The sequence below is a fragment of the Balaenoptera ricei genome, chromosome 17, assembly GCF_028023285.1.
Source record: "Balaenoptera ricei isolate mBalRic1 chromosome 17, mBalRic1.hap2, whole genome shotgun sequence".
NCBI lineage: Eukaryota > Metazoa > Chordata > Mammalia > Artiodactyla > Balaenopteridae > Balaenoptera > Balaenoptera ricei.
The window spans coordinates 18,790,776-18,807,058 of NC_082655.1; the positions used below are offsets into that span (position 1 = coordinate 18,790,776).

Genomic DNA, 16,283 nt, shown 5'->3' on the forward strand with positions numbered 1-16,283 from the left:
CCTCACAAGTTCAGTTTTTTCCAGCCTGCTACACGACATGGCAAAAGATTAAAAAAATCTGAAGTACAATCTGATTCCTCTTTGACTGCTTCTGGGCAACAGATTAAGTTAATCCTCTCGCTTATTTTCAAAATAATACAGTTGCTGTTTTGATACTTTTTAAATCTCTACCAACCTCTGATTCCTCAGCATGGCTGATATGTAATGATGTGAAATGCTGACTTCTGTTAGAAAGAACAAGTTTATTTTCAACACAAAGATTAACAGGGTATAAAGGCATTCTAAACTGGCTCACCAAACACAGCTCAGAACACTTTGAAATTTCCCTTTGAAACTCATTTCCACCTTATTGACTGATTGACAAATTCTCCTTCAAACACTCTGGCTGTGTGTGCATTTGGTTTCTAGCTAAATCTGATTTAAGACATCAATGAGATGTTTGCTCAGTGAATGCTTCTGGACTTACAGAAATCCCATCTTAGGGACTTCCCTGGTGGGCCAGTGGTAAAGAATCCGCCTTACAATGCAGGGGATGAGGGTTCTATCCCTGGTGAGGGAACTAAGATCCCACATGCTGCAGGGCAACTAAGCCCGCGAGCCACAACTATGGAGCTCGCACCTCAACTAGAGAGCCCGCGTGTCGCAAACGACAGAGCCCACGCACCCTAGAGCCTGCACGCAACAACTAGGGAGAAGCCCGTGTGCCGCAACAAAGAGCCTGCGCTGCAACGAAAGATCCCGCATGCCTCAATGGAGATCCCGCGTGCCGCAACTAAGACCTAACGCAGCCAAAAAATAAATAAAAATAATAAATAAATAAATGCTTTGATAAGGCTTAAAAAAAAAAAAGAAATCCCATGTTGTTAAGTACAACAAATAAGCGTATCAAGAAAATCACCAATGAGACGTGTGACCTTGGAATACCCTTCACATTCTCCCCTTCTACATCAAGGAAACAGTTTCACATATATGATGATAGGACTTTAAACATTAAAACCTTTTTCTGTTATCTGTCCTCTTTACTTGTAAAATTCTAAGAAGTTCCTTAGAGTCAGAACTTTGGGTCTATAAGCTTTTAGTTCAACACTCAAGGAGTGTATCATTACCCCAACCTGATTGCCTGACGGAGGTTTTCTCTTTCCCTTGTGACACATATTTGATTTCTAAGAGTATAGACTAGAGAGCCAGACTCCCTGGGTTTAAATCCAGCTCTACCACTGTGTGAACATGGCCAAACTACTTAATGTTATCTATGCTACTGCTGCCTCTTCTGCAAGATGAGATTCATAGCAGTTATCTCAAAGAGCTATGGTGAGGATGGTGAATGGGTACACGTGAGCACTCAGAAACAGTGCCTGGAACATGCAAGCAAAGCAGTCAATCAATGTATGTTGCTGCTATTATCATCACCACCATCATCAGCAGCAGTGGTTTTATTTTCTACCACAGCAAATCTTATGGTATACTGATGATATGTAGCGCAGCCAGGATTCAGACCCAGGTTGGTGACTTCAGAGTCTGACCTTAACCAATTTAGTATGCTATCTCTCACGTAAAGTGTAAGGGTCATCTTACTCAGGGGTCAACCCACGGCTGAACGTTAGAATCATCTGAAAGAGTTTTTATGAAATACTGATGCCGAGTTTCTGATTTAATTGGTCTGGGGTTGGACTCAGTCTTGGACATTTTTTTAAAAAGCTACCTAGGTGATTCTGAAGTGCAGCTAGGACTGAAAAATCTCTGATATAAACCAACAGTTTAATTTAACAGGAGGGAAAACTGAGCTCCTAAGTTATACTGTTAACTGGTGGCAGAAGAGTGACTAGAACCTAGGTCTCTCAATTCTCTAACATTCTTTCTCTAGTCTGTTGTTTAATAAAACACATTTCATTAAAAATCAGCCCCAACCCTAAGGATTACTGATGAGTCCTATTTCTATTCTGGGCGATTGACAGAATCTAGAATACAACTAAGAACCATGAATGTTAAGGAAAAGTTCTAGGCGAGAGGAAATGTAATCCCTGATTGGCTTACAGGAAATTTTTCAGAGAAAAATAATGCATAGTTTGACTCCACATGCACTTTTTTTTCTACTCTAAGATTTTGATTCTAAGATGCAGATTTTTTCCTTCCAGTTTAACATCTCTTAATCACAGCTGTTCATAATGTCATGCCTCCAGCTGAATTATGTGCACTGTGCATATTGACTTCAATTGTCATTTAAAATGTCTTCAGAGTGATTTTACTGTGATTTGGCATCAAAACAAAAAGTGACTTTGTAAATAAGAAAGGAACAGAAACAGAGTAGCAGGGTGCGTATTTGATAACAGTGAAGTAAATATTCACTGTTGGATAAATGAGTACACTTCCACATTTTCTTGCAAAACAATAACCGAATGCTTTATGTGTCCAAAGAAAGAAAAATACCTGTCAGAAGATAAAGCTATCATTGTCCTATAACTACAAAATAGGCAAGATACTGCCTAGCACACACCAAGGAATGCCGATGAAAGCCGGAAAAACTGCCAAATCTCTTGGAATACATGAAAGAAAGTTCAAAGCAACAAGAGGCTGGTGTGGCCAACTGACTCTCACAGTTTGACAGTGGAATTCAATTTGTTGTTAAAGAAAATGGTGCATCTTACAAGCAATGGTATCTTACACTCCAGGATAGGAGAGAGAAGTGAAAAACAAGTCAACTGTGGATAGATTTCATTTTGCCTTAAGTAAACATTGATTTGTACTTGAGCAGTTTATATATTTCTTCCAAATATTAGTTATGTCTGAGTAAAGGAAAAGCTCAAGGATTCCAAAGGCTCACGGCAATGTAAGAAGAGAGAACCTTCTTTGCAGTGTCATATTTACTTTGAAATTTCACTTGAACTTTGCTTCGAGTAGAAACATAATCTACGTTTAACGTGAATAGGCCCTCACACTATAAACCCAAATCCTGAAAAAAAGCATATTTCTGGATTCACTGTGCTCACCTCCTGCAACTTTCTTAGTTTGATCTCAATGGCCCCAGATTAAATTTACAGTAAGGAAAATGGAGTCACGGCTAAATTTGTTTATTTGCTTAGAAGGGCAGGCAATTTCACTTTTTAAAGTCCTCAAATTCTTATTTCAACTGTTTTTTTCATAGTCAGACAGACAGAAGTTCAATGTTGTTGCATGTATACATACGTTGTTCCCTGTTATTATTGAGTAGTACTGCTTTGTATATACATACCAGTTAATTTATCTATTCTCCCATTGATGTACACCTAAGGCTATTTCCAGGTTGCGGGTATTATGAATAAAACTGTTCTGTGGGTTCTTTTACCAGTCTTTTTGTGGTGTTAGGTTTTCATTTCTCTTAGGAAAATGACTATTAGAAATGCTGAGCCAGGGAGTCGAGTATGTTCAGTTTTATCAGAACCTGCCAGATCCTTTTCTGAAGTAGATAAATCATGTTATACTTCCACCAAAAATGTTCAAGCGTTCTGATTGTTCCATACACTTGTCAACACTTATCGGTCTTTTATTTTAACCATTCTGGTGGTTGCACAGAATTTTATTTTATGGATGCACTATAATTTATTTAACCAACCTCCTACAGTTAGACATTATTTCCAATGTTTCTTATTTTAAATAACACTGTGAAAAATACCCTTGCCTAATAACTTTCAGTGTAAACGCTGACTTTATCATTAAGTTAATCAATCTGATATTATAAACAACTGCATGGCTTTTGGTAAATTACCAAGCAGCCCCCCAGACAGGTTGTAACAATTCATACTCCAAGCTGGCTTATTCATGTCCCTTTACCACCACCGTGATTTTATGAGTGAAAAGGATTCTCACTGTTGTTTCAATTTACACTCTTAATGTAAATTTAAAAAGCTGACTGGTGAAGAAAACAATTCTTCATGTGTATTGGCCATATTTATTTCCTGTTTCAAAAACAAATGGTTTAAGATGTTGCAAACTCTTCCACAGGGGCATTTATCTCATTTTCTTATTGATTTGTAAGCATTCTTTAATTACAAAGAAAATTTACCTTCTCATTTATGTTAAAAAAATATTTTCCTCAGCTTAATCCATACTTTTAATCTTGTTTCTGTTGATAACTGACATTGCTGTTTTAAAAATTAGGACAAATCTATCACTCTTTTTGGATTTCTTCCTCTGCTAGAACAGATTTTCCCCTACATTTTATGCTAGTTCTTTACTTTCACAGTTTTCCCACTTTTAATTCTTAATACATCTGCAATTTATTTTGATATTTGGCGTGAACAAAGAATCATTTCAAACGGGTTTATTTTTATTGGAATACTTAATCAACATTCTCACTACTATCTACGGAACATTTTTCTTTTGCCCTCTGATTTGAAATTCTTTTTCTATCAGATCAAATTCTCATGTATTCTTGCTTTTTCCTTGGAATTTCTACTTAGGTCCAGCCCCACACTGTAATTACAATAGATTTATAATAAAATTTTCTAGTAATATGATACAATTTATCTTATTCTTTAAACAAAAGAGAGGAGACTTCTTACCAGATAAATTATAGAATTATTTCATCAAAAGGTTCAAAGTTGACAAGAACTGTATTAAATGTTTACATTGATTGCAGGAGAATTAACACCTTTATAACACAGAATCTTCCCACAGAGAAACAAGGCATGTTTCCCCTAAGTAATCAACATTGCTTTTATGTCCCCTAATACATATTATTTGTAAATTTTCCCATTCTACATTTCTTACAAGAATACTTCTGATATTTATGATTTTATCTGCTATCTTGAATGGGATCATTTTCATCCTGTTAAAAACTGGACATGGCTAGTTTAGAGGAAAACTAGTGTCTTTTATATGTATTTTATAACTGGCCACCTTACAAATTCTACTATTCTAAGTCTTTCAGGTCTCTTCTCTGCAAAACAAAAAGCAAATACAAAAAAAACTCCTTTTGGTATCCGTTTTACTACATGTAACTCTTTTAAACTCTTTAGTTTTCCTTATTTTAACTGATTGGCTAGAACATACAGAAAAATGATTAAAAAGAAAAAATTGGTCAGAGCAGGTATCTTTTTCTTGCACCTGACTTTAACGAGCAGTTTAACTTTGATGCTCAAAAATAAAGTAACCAAAAATTTTTGCTTCTAGTATCAAATTTGACATTACATATTCTTTAAATAAAATAAATCTTATTTAAGCATAACAAGGAACCTAAACATTCCTAGAATGACCTGTTGTCACTAAGGTCTTGCAAATTTAACCTAAAATACATTATCTCCATCATTCCATTTCTTGTCCTGGTGAAAATGGTAGATGTGCACATGACCTCCTGAACTCCTAATACCTCTAAGCAAGAGAATCCTTTGAAATTTCATTCATCTGGTCAATTAAAATTCCATAAAAATGTACACATAATTAACATGTTGCAAATGAGAATGCATTTTATCTAACAGTTTCTGAGCAATTACAATGACCAGGGAATATTAATGTGACCAGTAGTATAAATACACATTTACAACGTAGGGACTAAAATAATTTTGACTAAAATATCTAGTAACTAATAATAGGATGTTTAAATGTAAAACTGATTAATCATCAAATAACTTTTTTCCAACAGAAGACAAATTATTTGTGTATATACTGCTTAGTTTTTTGAGGTTTTTTTGACATACTTTCTCTTTGCTTCTCTATCTCAATTTATATCATTTTATTACAGTCACTCTTCACACTCACATAAGATAAGCTACATCAACAACACACAGAAGAGTAAAGTGAAAATAAAAAACTCACTCAATTCCATGATAATGACATACTGAGGCTTTTTCAAAAGGTAAACCCCGAAGTTTCCGAGGACTAAGTTCTGGTGTCAGGACAAAAGTCTTTTCCCTGAAACAAAAAGTTTTTCATTTGTATTTAAAGTTTATTTAGTGACAAAGAGAAAGGTCAAGAAACTGTCTAAAGAAGGAAATCTGACTTCCTTCTCTATAACTGGATCTCATATGGGACAAAGAAGGAAATGAAGTGAGGTTAAGCCTATGGGTTTCGTCACTTACATTTTCTGTGTCCCAAGTTTCGGAAGTTATCGTACTACTTACTTCACAAAACTATTCTGAGAAATGGTTAAATCAAGAATAGAAAATGATTTCTAGTGGAAGTTCAAGAAACAGCATTATTCCTGAAGAATATTTTTTTCTTGGTGTAGGAAAATGTTTATGAATTTAGCTAAATTCTTTTTTCCAGGGGAATAAAGTCAAACTCCAATCTTTAGTGACAAAAGAAGTATTTACTTCCTCCTATAACCACATGGGCAATCCAGATATTTCTTTGCCTGGGAATGTAGTCATTTTGACACCTACTTTAAGAATCAGTGACCTTTTAAATATCAGAGGATAAAAAGACTAACTGCTGATTTCAGTTCTTCTTCTGAAGTAAGTTTCCAATCAGCAGGTATGTTGGAACTAATCATGTGGTGAGCTTACATAAAATATTCATGCTCTACCCCTCCACACCCAGACCTGCAGGGGTACATCAAAATCTCAGGAAGAAGGCTGCTGCAATTAGGTTAAGCTCTCCGAGTTGTTCTAATAAGTGCTCTCCTTCTCTGCCTGAGTTGGGAGGTACTGTTCTAATGAACTGAATCATGTTCCTAAAGCTCAGAACAGGTTAGATGGGAATGGGAGAATTATACAAGTGGTCTTTACACAGTTAATAGGCAGAATGAAATACTAGGGGCTTGAATTCAGAAGACTTAGAAATGGTATACATAAAAACGAGTAGATAGTAGAGTACCATGAATAAATTGGCTATCACATTTCCCCCCCCTTGGCTTTAGTAATGAAAACTGCCCACATGCCACCGAAAATTAAAAATTATCTTGAGTACTAAGATAAGCATTTGAAATTATTACATTAAAATGTAAGCTATATGCAAGTTAATGAATCCCCAAAACAAGAATTTATATTCAATGCATCCATTTAAACAGTTCTGCATAAAGTAACATGAATAAATTGCAATGATCCCAGTATTTTGATGACTAATTATTAAAGTGAATAATTTTGTAATATAGAACTCTTTAGGTACCTAGAATTTCACTTCTTTCCTTTGCCATGTTGTCTTCCATTTCTTATTTTAATCTCTCTCAGCAGCTCTATCTATTTTTGTTTAATTTTACTCACACCTTGTTCTTTCTAAAGGAAACACTGTAATACATATGTATTTTGTCAATGTTTAATATTCCTCTGGTGTATATATAGGAGTCACTCCTGTACTTTGTTTAACTTAATATTGCATTTCGGGTGGTTCCTTGCATGGGTAGACATTTAATAAAAGTTTGCAGGTCCTTGATTCATTACCATGAAAGCTCATCCTTCAACTTTAATTTTAATAGAAGATATATTTGATAATGACACAGTTCTTTACCAGCATCAAGGAATTATAGCATACCAGCAAATAAATCACTGGTAAACTACAGAAAGAATTAATAGCATCTCCCCTAGACATTGCAGCTAGGAAGACGTTCTGGTCACAAAGAGTACAACCTACATAATCAGTTTTGGCAAACCCATCTGACTCTGCCAGTTGACGCTTAATGATTTGGAAGGACAGTAATCCAATAACTAAACAGATGAAAATGTGTACATAGTTCTTCCTTTTCTTGACTCCCACAAAAAAGATTATCAATCTCTCAAAGCTATGAGAAAAAGAACATTACTCTAAAATCACCCTATTTTTATGTCATTGAGATCATTAAGTCATTAAGACTCCAAATTATTAAGATCCTCATGTTTTCAAAGTTGCTCCCCATCTCTCTCTCTTTAGTGAACACACACATGAAGGCAATATGCTCTAACATTAGTTTTGAGAAATAACTATCTTCAAATAAATCCTTTCCAAAATTAACCCTTAAATTCAATATTTGCCAAAACAAGCTTCAAAAAAGTAATCAAAATGTTCTATAATTTTTAAGGTCCTTTGGAAGGTTCTCAGAATAATGGATTAGCAAAAAGAAATTGGGGTAGTGAACAAATTATTCAAATCTCACAAGTATATGATGCCATAATTTTATCTGTAATTAAGTAAACTTCAGTAACATCCAGAATTTATTAACTAGTAACTTAGTGGAAGTTGTCTTGGAAGTCAAATTAGTTATAAATTATTCATGTAGACACTGCATTCTTCCTTGGTAATGGCATAGTTTTGAAAGCATTTTTTTTTCTTTTTTTCACACACACACACTGTATTTTATTTTTAAGCATTTTTATTACACTTCCCCATTCTCTTCAGTTGAAAGGCTGTCCTTTTTGCTATTAGACATAACTGACAGTGTCACGGTAAGTAGTGGCAAAATCAAAACTAGAGAGTGATACAGAAAGGAGAATTTTTTAAAATTTTTGCAAGTCAAATTACAATTTTTTCTTAAAAAGTATTGCCATCTGTATACAAAGTAGAAGCTGATTTCTAAGAGAAATATGCTGAGGTTGCTTTTATTATTCCTGTTTCCCTTATATTCAATACTACAAAACAGTAGGACATTTGGCTAAGGTAAAATGTGAGGATTAAGGCCAATTGATAAATGCTGGGCTCAAACCTGTAGATTTTTGTCAAAGTGTCACAGAGCATCAATTAACTGGAGAAATGAGATGCAATGTGTTTTTTAAATGATTCCTTAAAAATTAGTTGAAATTGTAAGTTTATAACTTACCCTTTTTGAATCTGTAAAGGTTGAAGATCTCCAATTGGTAATCCATCTGAGGTAAAGAATTTCAGCAATTCTTTAGCATCCAATAATGTGACTGAATCCCGTGGACCCTCTTTGTGGCCCAGTAACTGTTCAGATGAACGAGGTAATGAACCAGTTCTGAGAAAAAAATGTTATGTAGATTTATTCAAAGTGGATTAGAATTCACCATGGTCAGGAAAAGCTGCTACGAGCAGAAACCAGAAAAATACACACAAAAAATTTGAAGATCTACACATTTAAGAAAGAAAATAAAGTCATTGCAAATCACTTAGTATCAAAGTATATTTTTAAAACTCTGTAGGTCACAGTAAAACTTGCAGTTACCATGTCAACAATGCTACTACTTAACTAAAATAAACATAATTATATTCTTTATAAATGATGATTATTTAGTAGCGCAAAGTCATCAATTCTATAAAATTTAAATCTAAACTCTCTTGTATGTTCCAAAACCTCACAATATTGTAAATTTTGAGGGCAGAGACTGAATGTTGCAATTATCTATGAACTTGAAAGATTAACTTGAAGCACAACCATGAAATGAGATGGTAATCAGAATTTCTCCAAGGTCTCTTCTAGCCATGATTATGGCATTATGAATAAGCACTGAATCATTATTATACCTGAAATATATGCAGGACTTTATACTTTTCAAATTACTTTACATACAATATATTCTTAATACAAATTTCCTTGAAAAAAAGATAGGTCTTATCTCAAAATGAAATTAACACCTGAAAATAAGAACTTTGTAAAATTCTTATCATACTAAGCCTAAAAAACAATCATTGTTCCTACTTTTCATATAAAGACACTAACACACAATAGTGCCTTACAGACCCAGGGTGACAAGCTATTTAAAATGACAGAGTCAGAACTAGACTGACTCTGAATTAGGTACTAGTTCTACTCTATAACTCTATGAACCCAAAAAGTTCCAGAAAGTTTTAAAAACTGGAAAGAGGAAAATAGTTTCAGAGAATGCTAAAGGTTTTATCAAGCACTGAGTCACAGATCATGACATTACTCTGTCACCAAAGCAAAAATAAAATCTTTCAATACCTACACAGAATATTAATTTCCTGACTTTATATTAATTCAGCTATTTCCTGATTATTTAATCACTCAAATCAAGCATTTTTACTGATAATTTTATGATTAAAATGTTGACATTATGGCTTTAGACTTATATATATATATATATATATATTATTTATTTATTTATTTATTTATTTATTTTTGGCTGTGTTGGGTCTTCATTGCTGCGCACAGGCTTTCTCTAGTTGCGGTGAGCGAGGGCTACTCTTCGTTGCGGTGCACGGGCTTCTCATTATGGTGGCTTCTCTTGTTGCAGAGCATGGGCTCCAGGCACGCAGGCTTCAGTTGTTGTGGCACACGGGCTCAGTAGTTATGGCTCGCGGGCTCTAGAGCTCAGGCTCAGTAGTTGTTGCGTACGGGCTTAGTTGCTCCGTGGCATGTGGGATCTTCCCAGACCAGGGCTCGAACCTGTGTCCCCTGCATTGGCAGGTGGACTCTTAACCACTGCGCCACCAGGGAAGCCCTAGACTTATATTTCTAAACATGATGACAGTGCCTCTTTCCTCTTCCTATTCCCTTTATTTTTATTTATTTATTTATTATTCATTCTTGGCTGCACTGGGTCTTTGTTGCTGTGCGTGGGTTTTCTCCAGTTGCGGCGAGCGGGGGCTACTCTTCGTTGCAGTGCGCGGGCTTCTCATTGCAGTAGCTTCTCTTGTTGAGGAGCACGGGCTCTAGGCGTGTGGGCTTCAGTAGTTGTGGCACACAGGCTCAGTAGTTGTGGCTTGCGGGCTTTAGAGCACAGGCTCAGTAGTTGTGGCGCACAGGCTTAGTTGCTCCGCGGCATGTGGGATCTTCCCGGACCAGGGCTCGAACCTGTGTCCCTTGCATTGGCAAGCGGACTCTCAACCACTGTGCCACCACGGAAGCCCTCCCTTTATTTTTAAATTGAAAATATAAATCTAATAAAAATAGTCAAACAGAAAAACACTCAAATATTTTCTCTGAGCTTTATACTCCAGGAGGGCAGGAACTACATTATGAGTTTAATTTAATTTCTGTATGGCCATTCTCTAATAGTGACTCACAAAATCTTAATGAATATTACTCTCAATCATTTTATAAGCCAGTAGCAATGGGGAAATGTATACTTTGCATTTACATAGAACCCAGGACACAAGAATATCAGAGCAATTTAAAAGCCCAGTTTGTGATGAAATATACTATCAAGATATGTCTTAGGTTAAAAACAAAACAAAAAATACTGACAACTTTGTTTAGTGCTTTCAAGCTTACAAAGTATTTTTTCATACATTATCTCATTAAATTTTCACAACTTAGGAGTAGAACTGGGATTGTTATCCCCACCTTAAAGATGAGGCAACAAAGTCACACAACAGGTGACTGAGTTTGTCTAAAACCAAATTCTTATGACTTTTAAATTTCACTATGTAATGGTCCTGTATTCTCCAGCTGAACCTGCTTTAACACAAAACAAATTATGAAAATATATAACATAACTTTTGTCCCCAGCCAAGAATTTGATGGTATCTTCCCATATTTTGAAGTGTCCACAAATATTGATTGAGCATTTACTCTGCAATTATCATTGTAAGGTACTAAAAAAGGAGTTCACTGATGATAATTTACAGACTCACAATCACTGCTCTCAATTGTGTATGACTTGAAATAGGAGAAAGAAGGTGAGGAGAGTGAAAAGAGATAAATACACCAGTGTAGAATGAGATAGAGAAGGTACAATAAAATAAGTTTCATGAAAGAAGTAATAACACAGCTTTTTAACTGCATCATTTATAAAAGTCTTAAGAGAAAGGTGCTATTTGAGCTAGACTTAAACGACAAGCAAGCTTCTTCTAGTTCAAGATGGTGGATTAAACATACACATTAACCTTTCCACTAAAACAAATAAAAATCACAGTGTTGAAGCACTGGGCACTAAGTTTATAATAGGGTTGAAAAAAGGAAGAAGGAAAAACAGTGGACCAAAGAGTTCAATGAATTTCAGGAATAAACTAGAACAAGAGCCTCAACAAGAATTAGAGAGAAACCTACAAAAAAGGTAGAACATGTCTTCTTTTTTCCATCCTACAAAGCCACAGAGGGACTCTAAACTTGAGCTCGGAGCAGCAATGGGCAGAAATCAGGTGACATATTTTCAGAACTCTTCTAGAACTCTTGTTCTAGTATGACCCTCCCACACCACATCTTAACCCCATGCTTTTACCTCCAAGTTAAAAACCGAGGCTATGAAATCCAGAACTATGTGCCTGTCCTACTGTTAGTGGTGGAGCCCCCAGAATAAAGTCCCCTTATTTTAGTTATGGGTAAAGGACCAAGGTTACCTGCCTTTTGATACCCCCGGGTGCCCTATATCTCTCCTCCCCCAGCATTAATTCAGGTGTGAGCAGGTAGGGAACAGGACTACACATATAGAGAGAAAATGTATGCAACTACCAATATAACACAGCCTAGTATTAAATTCTTAGCTATGAACAATCAAGAGCCACCAGACACTAAAGAACTACACCTAAGAGAAAAACACCAGAGGAGCAAATAAAACAGACTGAAAGGATCATTTAAGGAACAGATAAAACAAGTTAAAAGAAAATTCCAATTAATATCCTTAGAGTATCTTCTCAATTCTCATTATTAAAAGAACAGGTAGCTATGAAAAAATAGGGTAGATAACAAAAAAAGAATTATTAGGAATTTAAAAAGTGGCTGCCAAAAATTTAATAGAAAAGATGAAAGTAAAGGTCAAGGAAATATCCTAGAATGTAGAGCAGAAAAGATGAAGAGATGGATTATTGAGAGAAGAATCAAATTTGAATGAAAAATCAATCCAGGACATCTAAAATTAGTTAAAACAGATATTACAGAGAAGAAAGAAAGAAAAAAAAAAAACTGAAGGAAGAATACTATTAAAGAAATAATAGAAGAATATTTCCCAGAGCCGTAAGGCATTGGTGGTTCAATGGTAGAATTCTCGCTTCTCCCAGAGCTGAAAAAAAGACAAAAGGCTTGAGACCAAAATAGTTCACACCATGATGGCCTCATGTAATTTCAGAACATTATGGAAAATAGAAAATTCTAAAAGTTCCAGACAGGGTAAAATACCTATTAAGGAACAAAAATCCATGTCACATCAGACTTCTCATTAAGATACAAGATCCAAGAAAATGCAGTTCTAATCTAGAATTGTATTCAAAAGAAATACCAGGATAACAGTTGTGCAGGTAGAAAGGGTCAGTCCAAATCAGAGTAGCAAGTCAGAGAGGCGCAAGAAAAATGACTTCAAGAAAAAAAAAAAATTGTCTATTGCAAATAACATAAGGTGCCAGAGGAAGAAGAAGGATAAAAGGTGAAGAGAAGTAGGGATGTTAATTTCCTCCCCTTTCACAATGGAAAGTTAAAACACACAATCTAAAACTCACGGGTGGGCTTTCCTGGTGGCGCAGTGGTTAAGAATCCGCCTGCCAATGCAGGGGACATGGGTTCGAGCCCTGGTCCGGGAGGATCCCACATGCTGCGGAGCAAATAAGCCCGTGCGCCACAGCTACTGAGCCTGCGCTCTAGAGTCTGCGTGCCGCTACTACTGAAGCCCCTGTGCCCAGAGCGCGTGCTCTGCAACAAGAGAAGCCACGACAATGAGAAGCCCGTGCACCGCAGCGAAGAGTAGCCCCTGCTCACCACAACTAGAGAAAGCCTGCGCACAGCAACAAAGACCCAATACAAACAAAAATAAAAACAAATAAATAGATATTTAGAAAAAAATAAAGAAATTCAAGTTCTTTTACGGGTAACCTGTCCTTTTCTCAATCTTCTTTCTAGATTGTCATTTTCCTCCTGACCTATAAACGTTAGAGACCTTTAGGGAATGGTCTTAAGCCCTCTTTCCTTTTTCTACATGGTCTCACCAAGTGATCTCATCCACTAGCATGTATTTAAAAAAAACCCCTTTTAATGATAACCCCAAACTGACTCCCAGATTTCTCCTCCGATCCACCTCACATGTCCACTTGCATAAGCCATAGAGCAAACTTAGCATCCTTAAAGCAGAACTCTCGATTTTTCTCCCCAAATCTGTCCTTACTCCAACTTCTCACCAATCTTCCCCAAACCATAAGTGAGAACACCACTCACATGCTGTTCAAGCCAGAAATCTAAACTGTCTTAGACGCCTCTCTTTCCCTCTCCTCCACATCCAGTCCATCACAGGAAGGGTTTTTTCCCTGCTAAGCACCAAAATATATCCCAAACTTGTTCTCCACTACTACTCTAGTTAGAAATCAAAGTTATCTCTCAGCCTACAGAAAAAGCCACCCAACTGATCTGTCTGTTCCTAGTATCCTCCTCCTACAATCTATTCGCCATGGAAGAGTAAAAGTTATTTTGCAAAATCAGATCACGTCACTCTTTGGTATAAAATCCATCAAAAGCTTACCAATGCACTTACAATATAATCCAGAGTCTGTATGAAAACCTATAAGATCCTGTGTGACTGAATGTGCTTCACCCATTTAACCATTAGGTCTCAGCTCCAGTGTAACCTCCTCAGGGAGCCGTCCCTGACCATCCACCTCATCTCCCCACGCCCACAGCAAGTAAAATTACTCTCCTTCAGTCCCTTTGTTTCATTCATTACACATAGAGTAATTTATAAGTATTACATTTACTTGTCTGGTTACTCCTCTAAGAGGAGAGCCTGACACGTAGTTGGTACTCAATAAATCTGTTGACATCTATGAACAAAATGTGGTTATAGTAAGTCACAAAAGTTATAGCAAGTCATAAATGTTATCAGCAGAGGATCTAAAGATAAAAATGTGATTTGGGGGAAGTGAGTTGGAGGAGGGCGATGCAAGAGAGCCAAATTCCTTCTCTTTATTCCATTATTCTACCACTCAACAATGATGTACTGAGTGCCGACTATGTACTGAACCAAAAACAAAATAAAAATAAACTCTGCCTCTTAGAGATAGTTAATAGATACTATACAAACATAAAAATGTAAAACAGGAAGAGTTTAAAATAGCTCAAAGAAGATGAGTACTTTTACTTCATTTTACATGTTCCTGTATTGTTTAAATTTTTATTACATATTCATATACCCGTGTATATCTATGGAAGATGGTCTGGAAAGCCATCCACTAAAATGTTAACTGTGATTATGTACACCTAGAAAGTACAAGTAGAAGGTAGAAGAAAAAGAGCATTTCCTGGACACACTACTCTGTAGTGCTCTATCTATCTACCTATCTGTCTATCTATCTATGGATTTATAGTAAGCATATATTTCTTTTATATTAAAACCATAAACTACTAATATCTCATAAATACAATGTAAGGATTAAGATTTAAAAAGTCATTAAAAAATACTGAGCTATTTAAATATTACCTCATTTTTTGTTTAGCTTTTTCAAAAGTTTCCAAATTTTGAAGAACATGCCTTTCTGGCCACTCCAGAGGATTGGTTTCCAGTAGACTTGAAGAAATAGGTTCCACTGGATTGGAATCTGAAGAGAAATATGCAAGTACTGAAAGGTATTAACATACTGAATTTTGCTATATAAAAATGTATGTAGATACATACATACATCATGTGTGTGTGTGCACATGTGCATGTGTATAAAGGCGAATTGGATTAATTGCACAATACTTACCTCAGGCATTTATTAAGGATATCTCTGATGGCCTGAACTGTGCAAAATACCATAGAAAAGTTTTTTGGAAATGAAAAAAAAAATCAGTATTAAGCTTTATTTTACTATCTCCTCATAATAAAAGTTACGAGCTTGAATTCAGAAGATGAATTAGCACTGCAAAAACTCATATGGAATGAAAGCATAACTTTGTTATTTTTGTGAAATTAGTTCTAAATGAAAAGGAGACAACTCTGTGGAGAATATACTGGATATATTATGTGATTTCCATACTACAAAGAGGAATTATCACCAGTATCCTGAGAAATTCATATCTTTAAAAGAGATTACCGGACTTCCCTTGTGGCGCAGTGGTTAAGAATCCGCCTGCCAATGCAGGGAACACAGGTTCAAGCCCTGGTCCAGGAAGATCCCACATGCTGCAGAGCAACTAAGCCCGTGCGCCACAACTACTGAGCCTGCGCTCTAGAGCCCGTGCGCCACAACTACTGAGCCTGTGCTCTTGAGCCCGCGAGCCACAACTACTGAGCCCACGTGCCACAACTACTGAAGCCCGTGTGCCTAGAGACTGTGCTCCGCAACAAGAGAAGCCGCCGCAATGAGAAGCCCACGCACCGCAATGAAGAGTAGCCCCACTCGCTGCAACTAGAGAAAGCCTGTGCGCAGCAACGAAAATCAAACGCAGCCAAAAAATAAATAATTAAATAAATAAATTTATATTAAAAAAAAGTGAGAATCTTTAAAAAAAAAAAGAGAGATTACCTCATTCTCAAAAATACAGTAATACCATACATAACTTATGATGTTTGCAGGTAAAGGTT

At 36.0% G+C, this 16,283-nt stretch overlaps 1 protein-coding gene across 2 annotated transcripts in view; it reads right to left on the reverse strand.

Annotated features, from left to right (window-relative positions):
* The window catches only part of MTBP (MDM2 binding protein), a 67,317-nt gene that overhangs the window by 7,803 nt on the left and 43,231 nt on the right, over nucleotides 1-16,283 (reverse strand). For both annotated transcript variants that reach the window (XM_059901511.1, XM_059901510.1), the window contains exons 15-17: nucleotides 15,198-15,315; nucleotides 8,702-8,857; nucleotides 5,791-5,886 (exon numbers count right to left, since the gene is read on the reverse strand). In XM_059901511.1, the coding sequence (XP_059757494.1) occupies nucleotides 5,791-5,886; nucleotides 8,702-8,857; nucleotides 15,198-15,315 (370 nt within the window). The remainder of the gene's footprint in view (nucleotides 1-5,790; nucleotides 5,887-8,701; nucleotides 8,858-15,197; nucleotides 15,316-16,283) is intronic.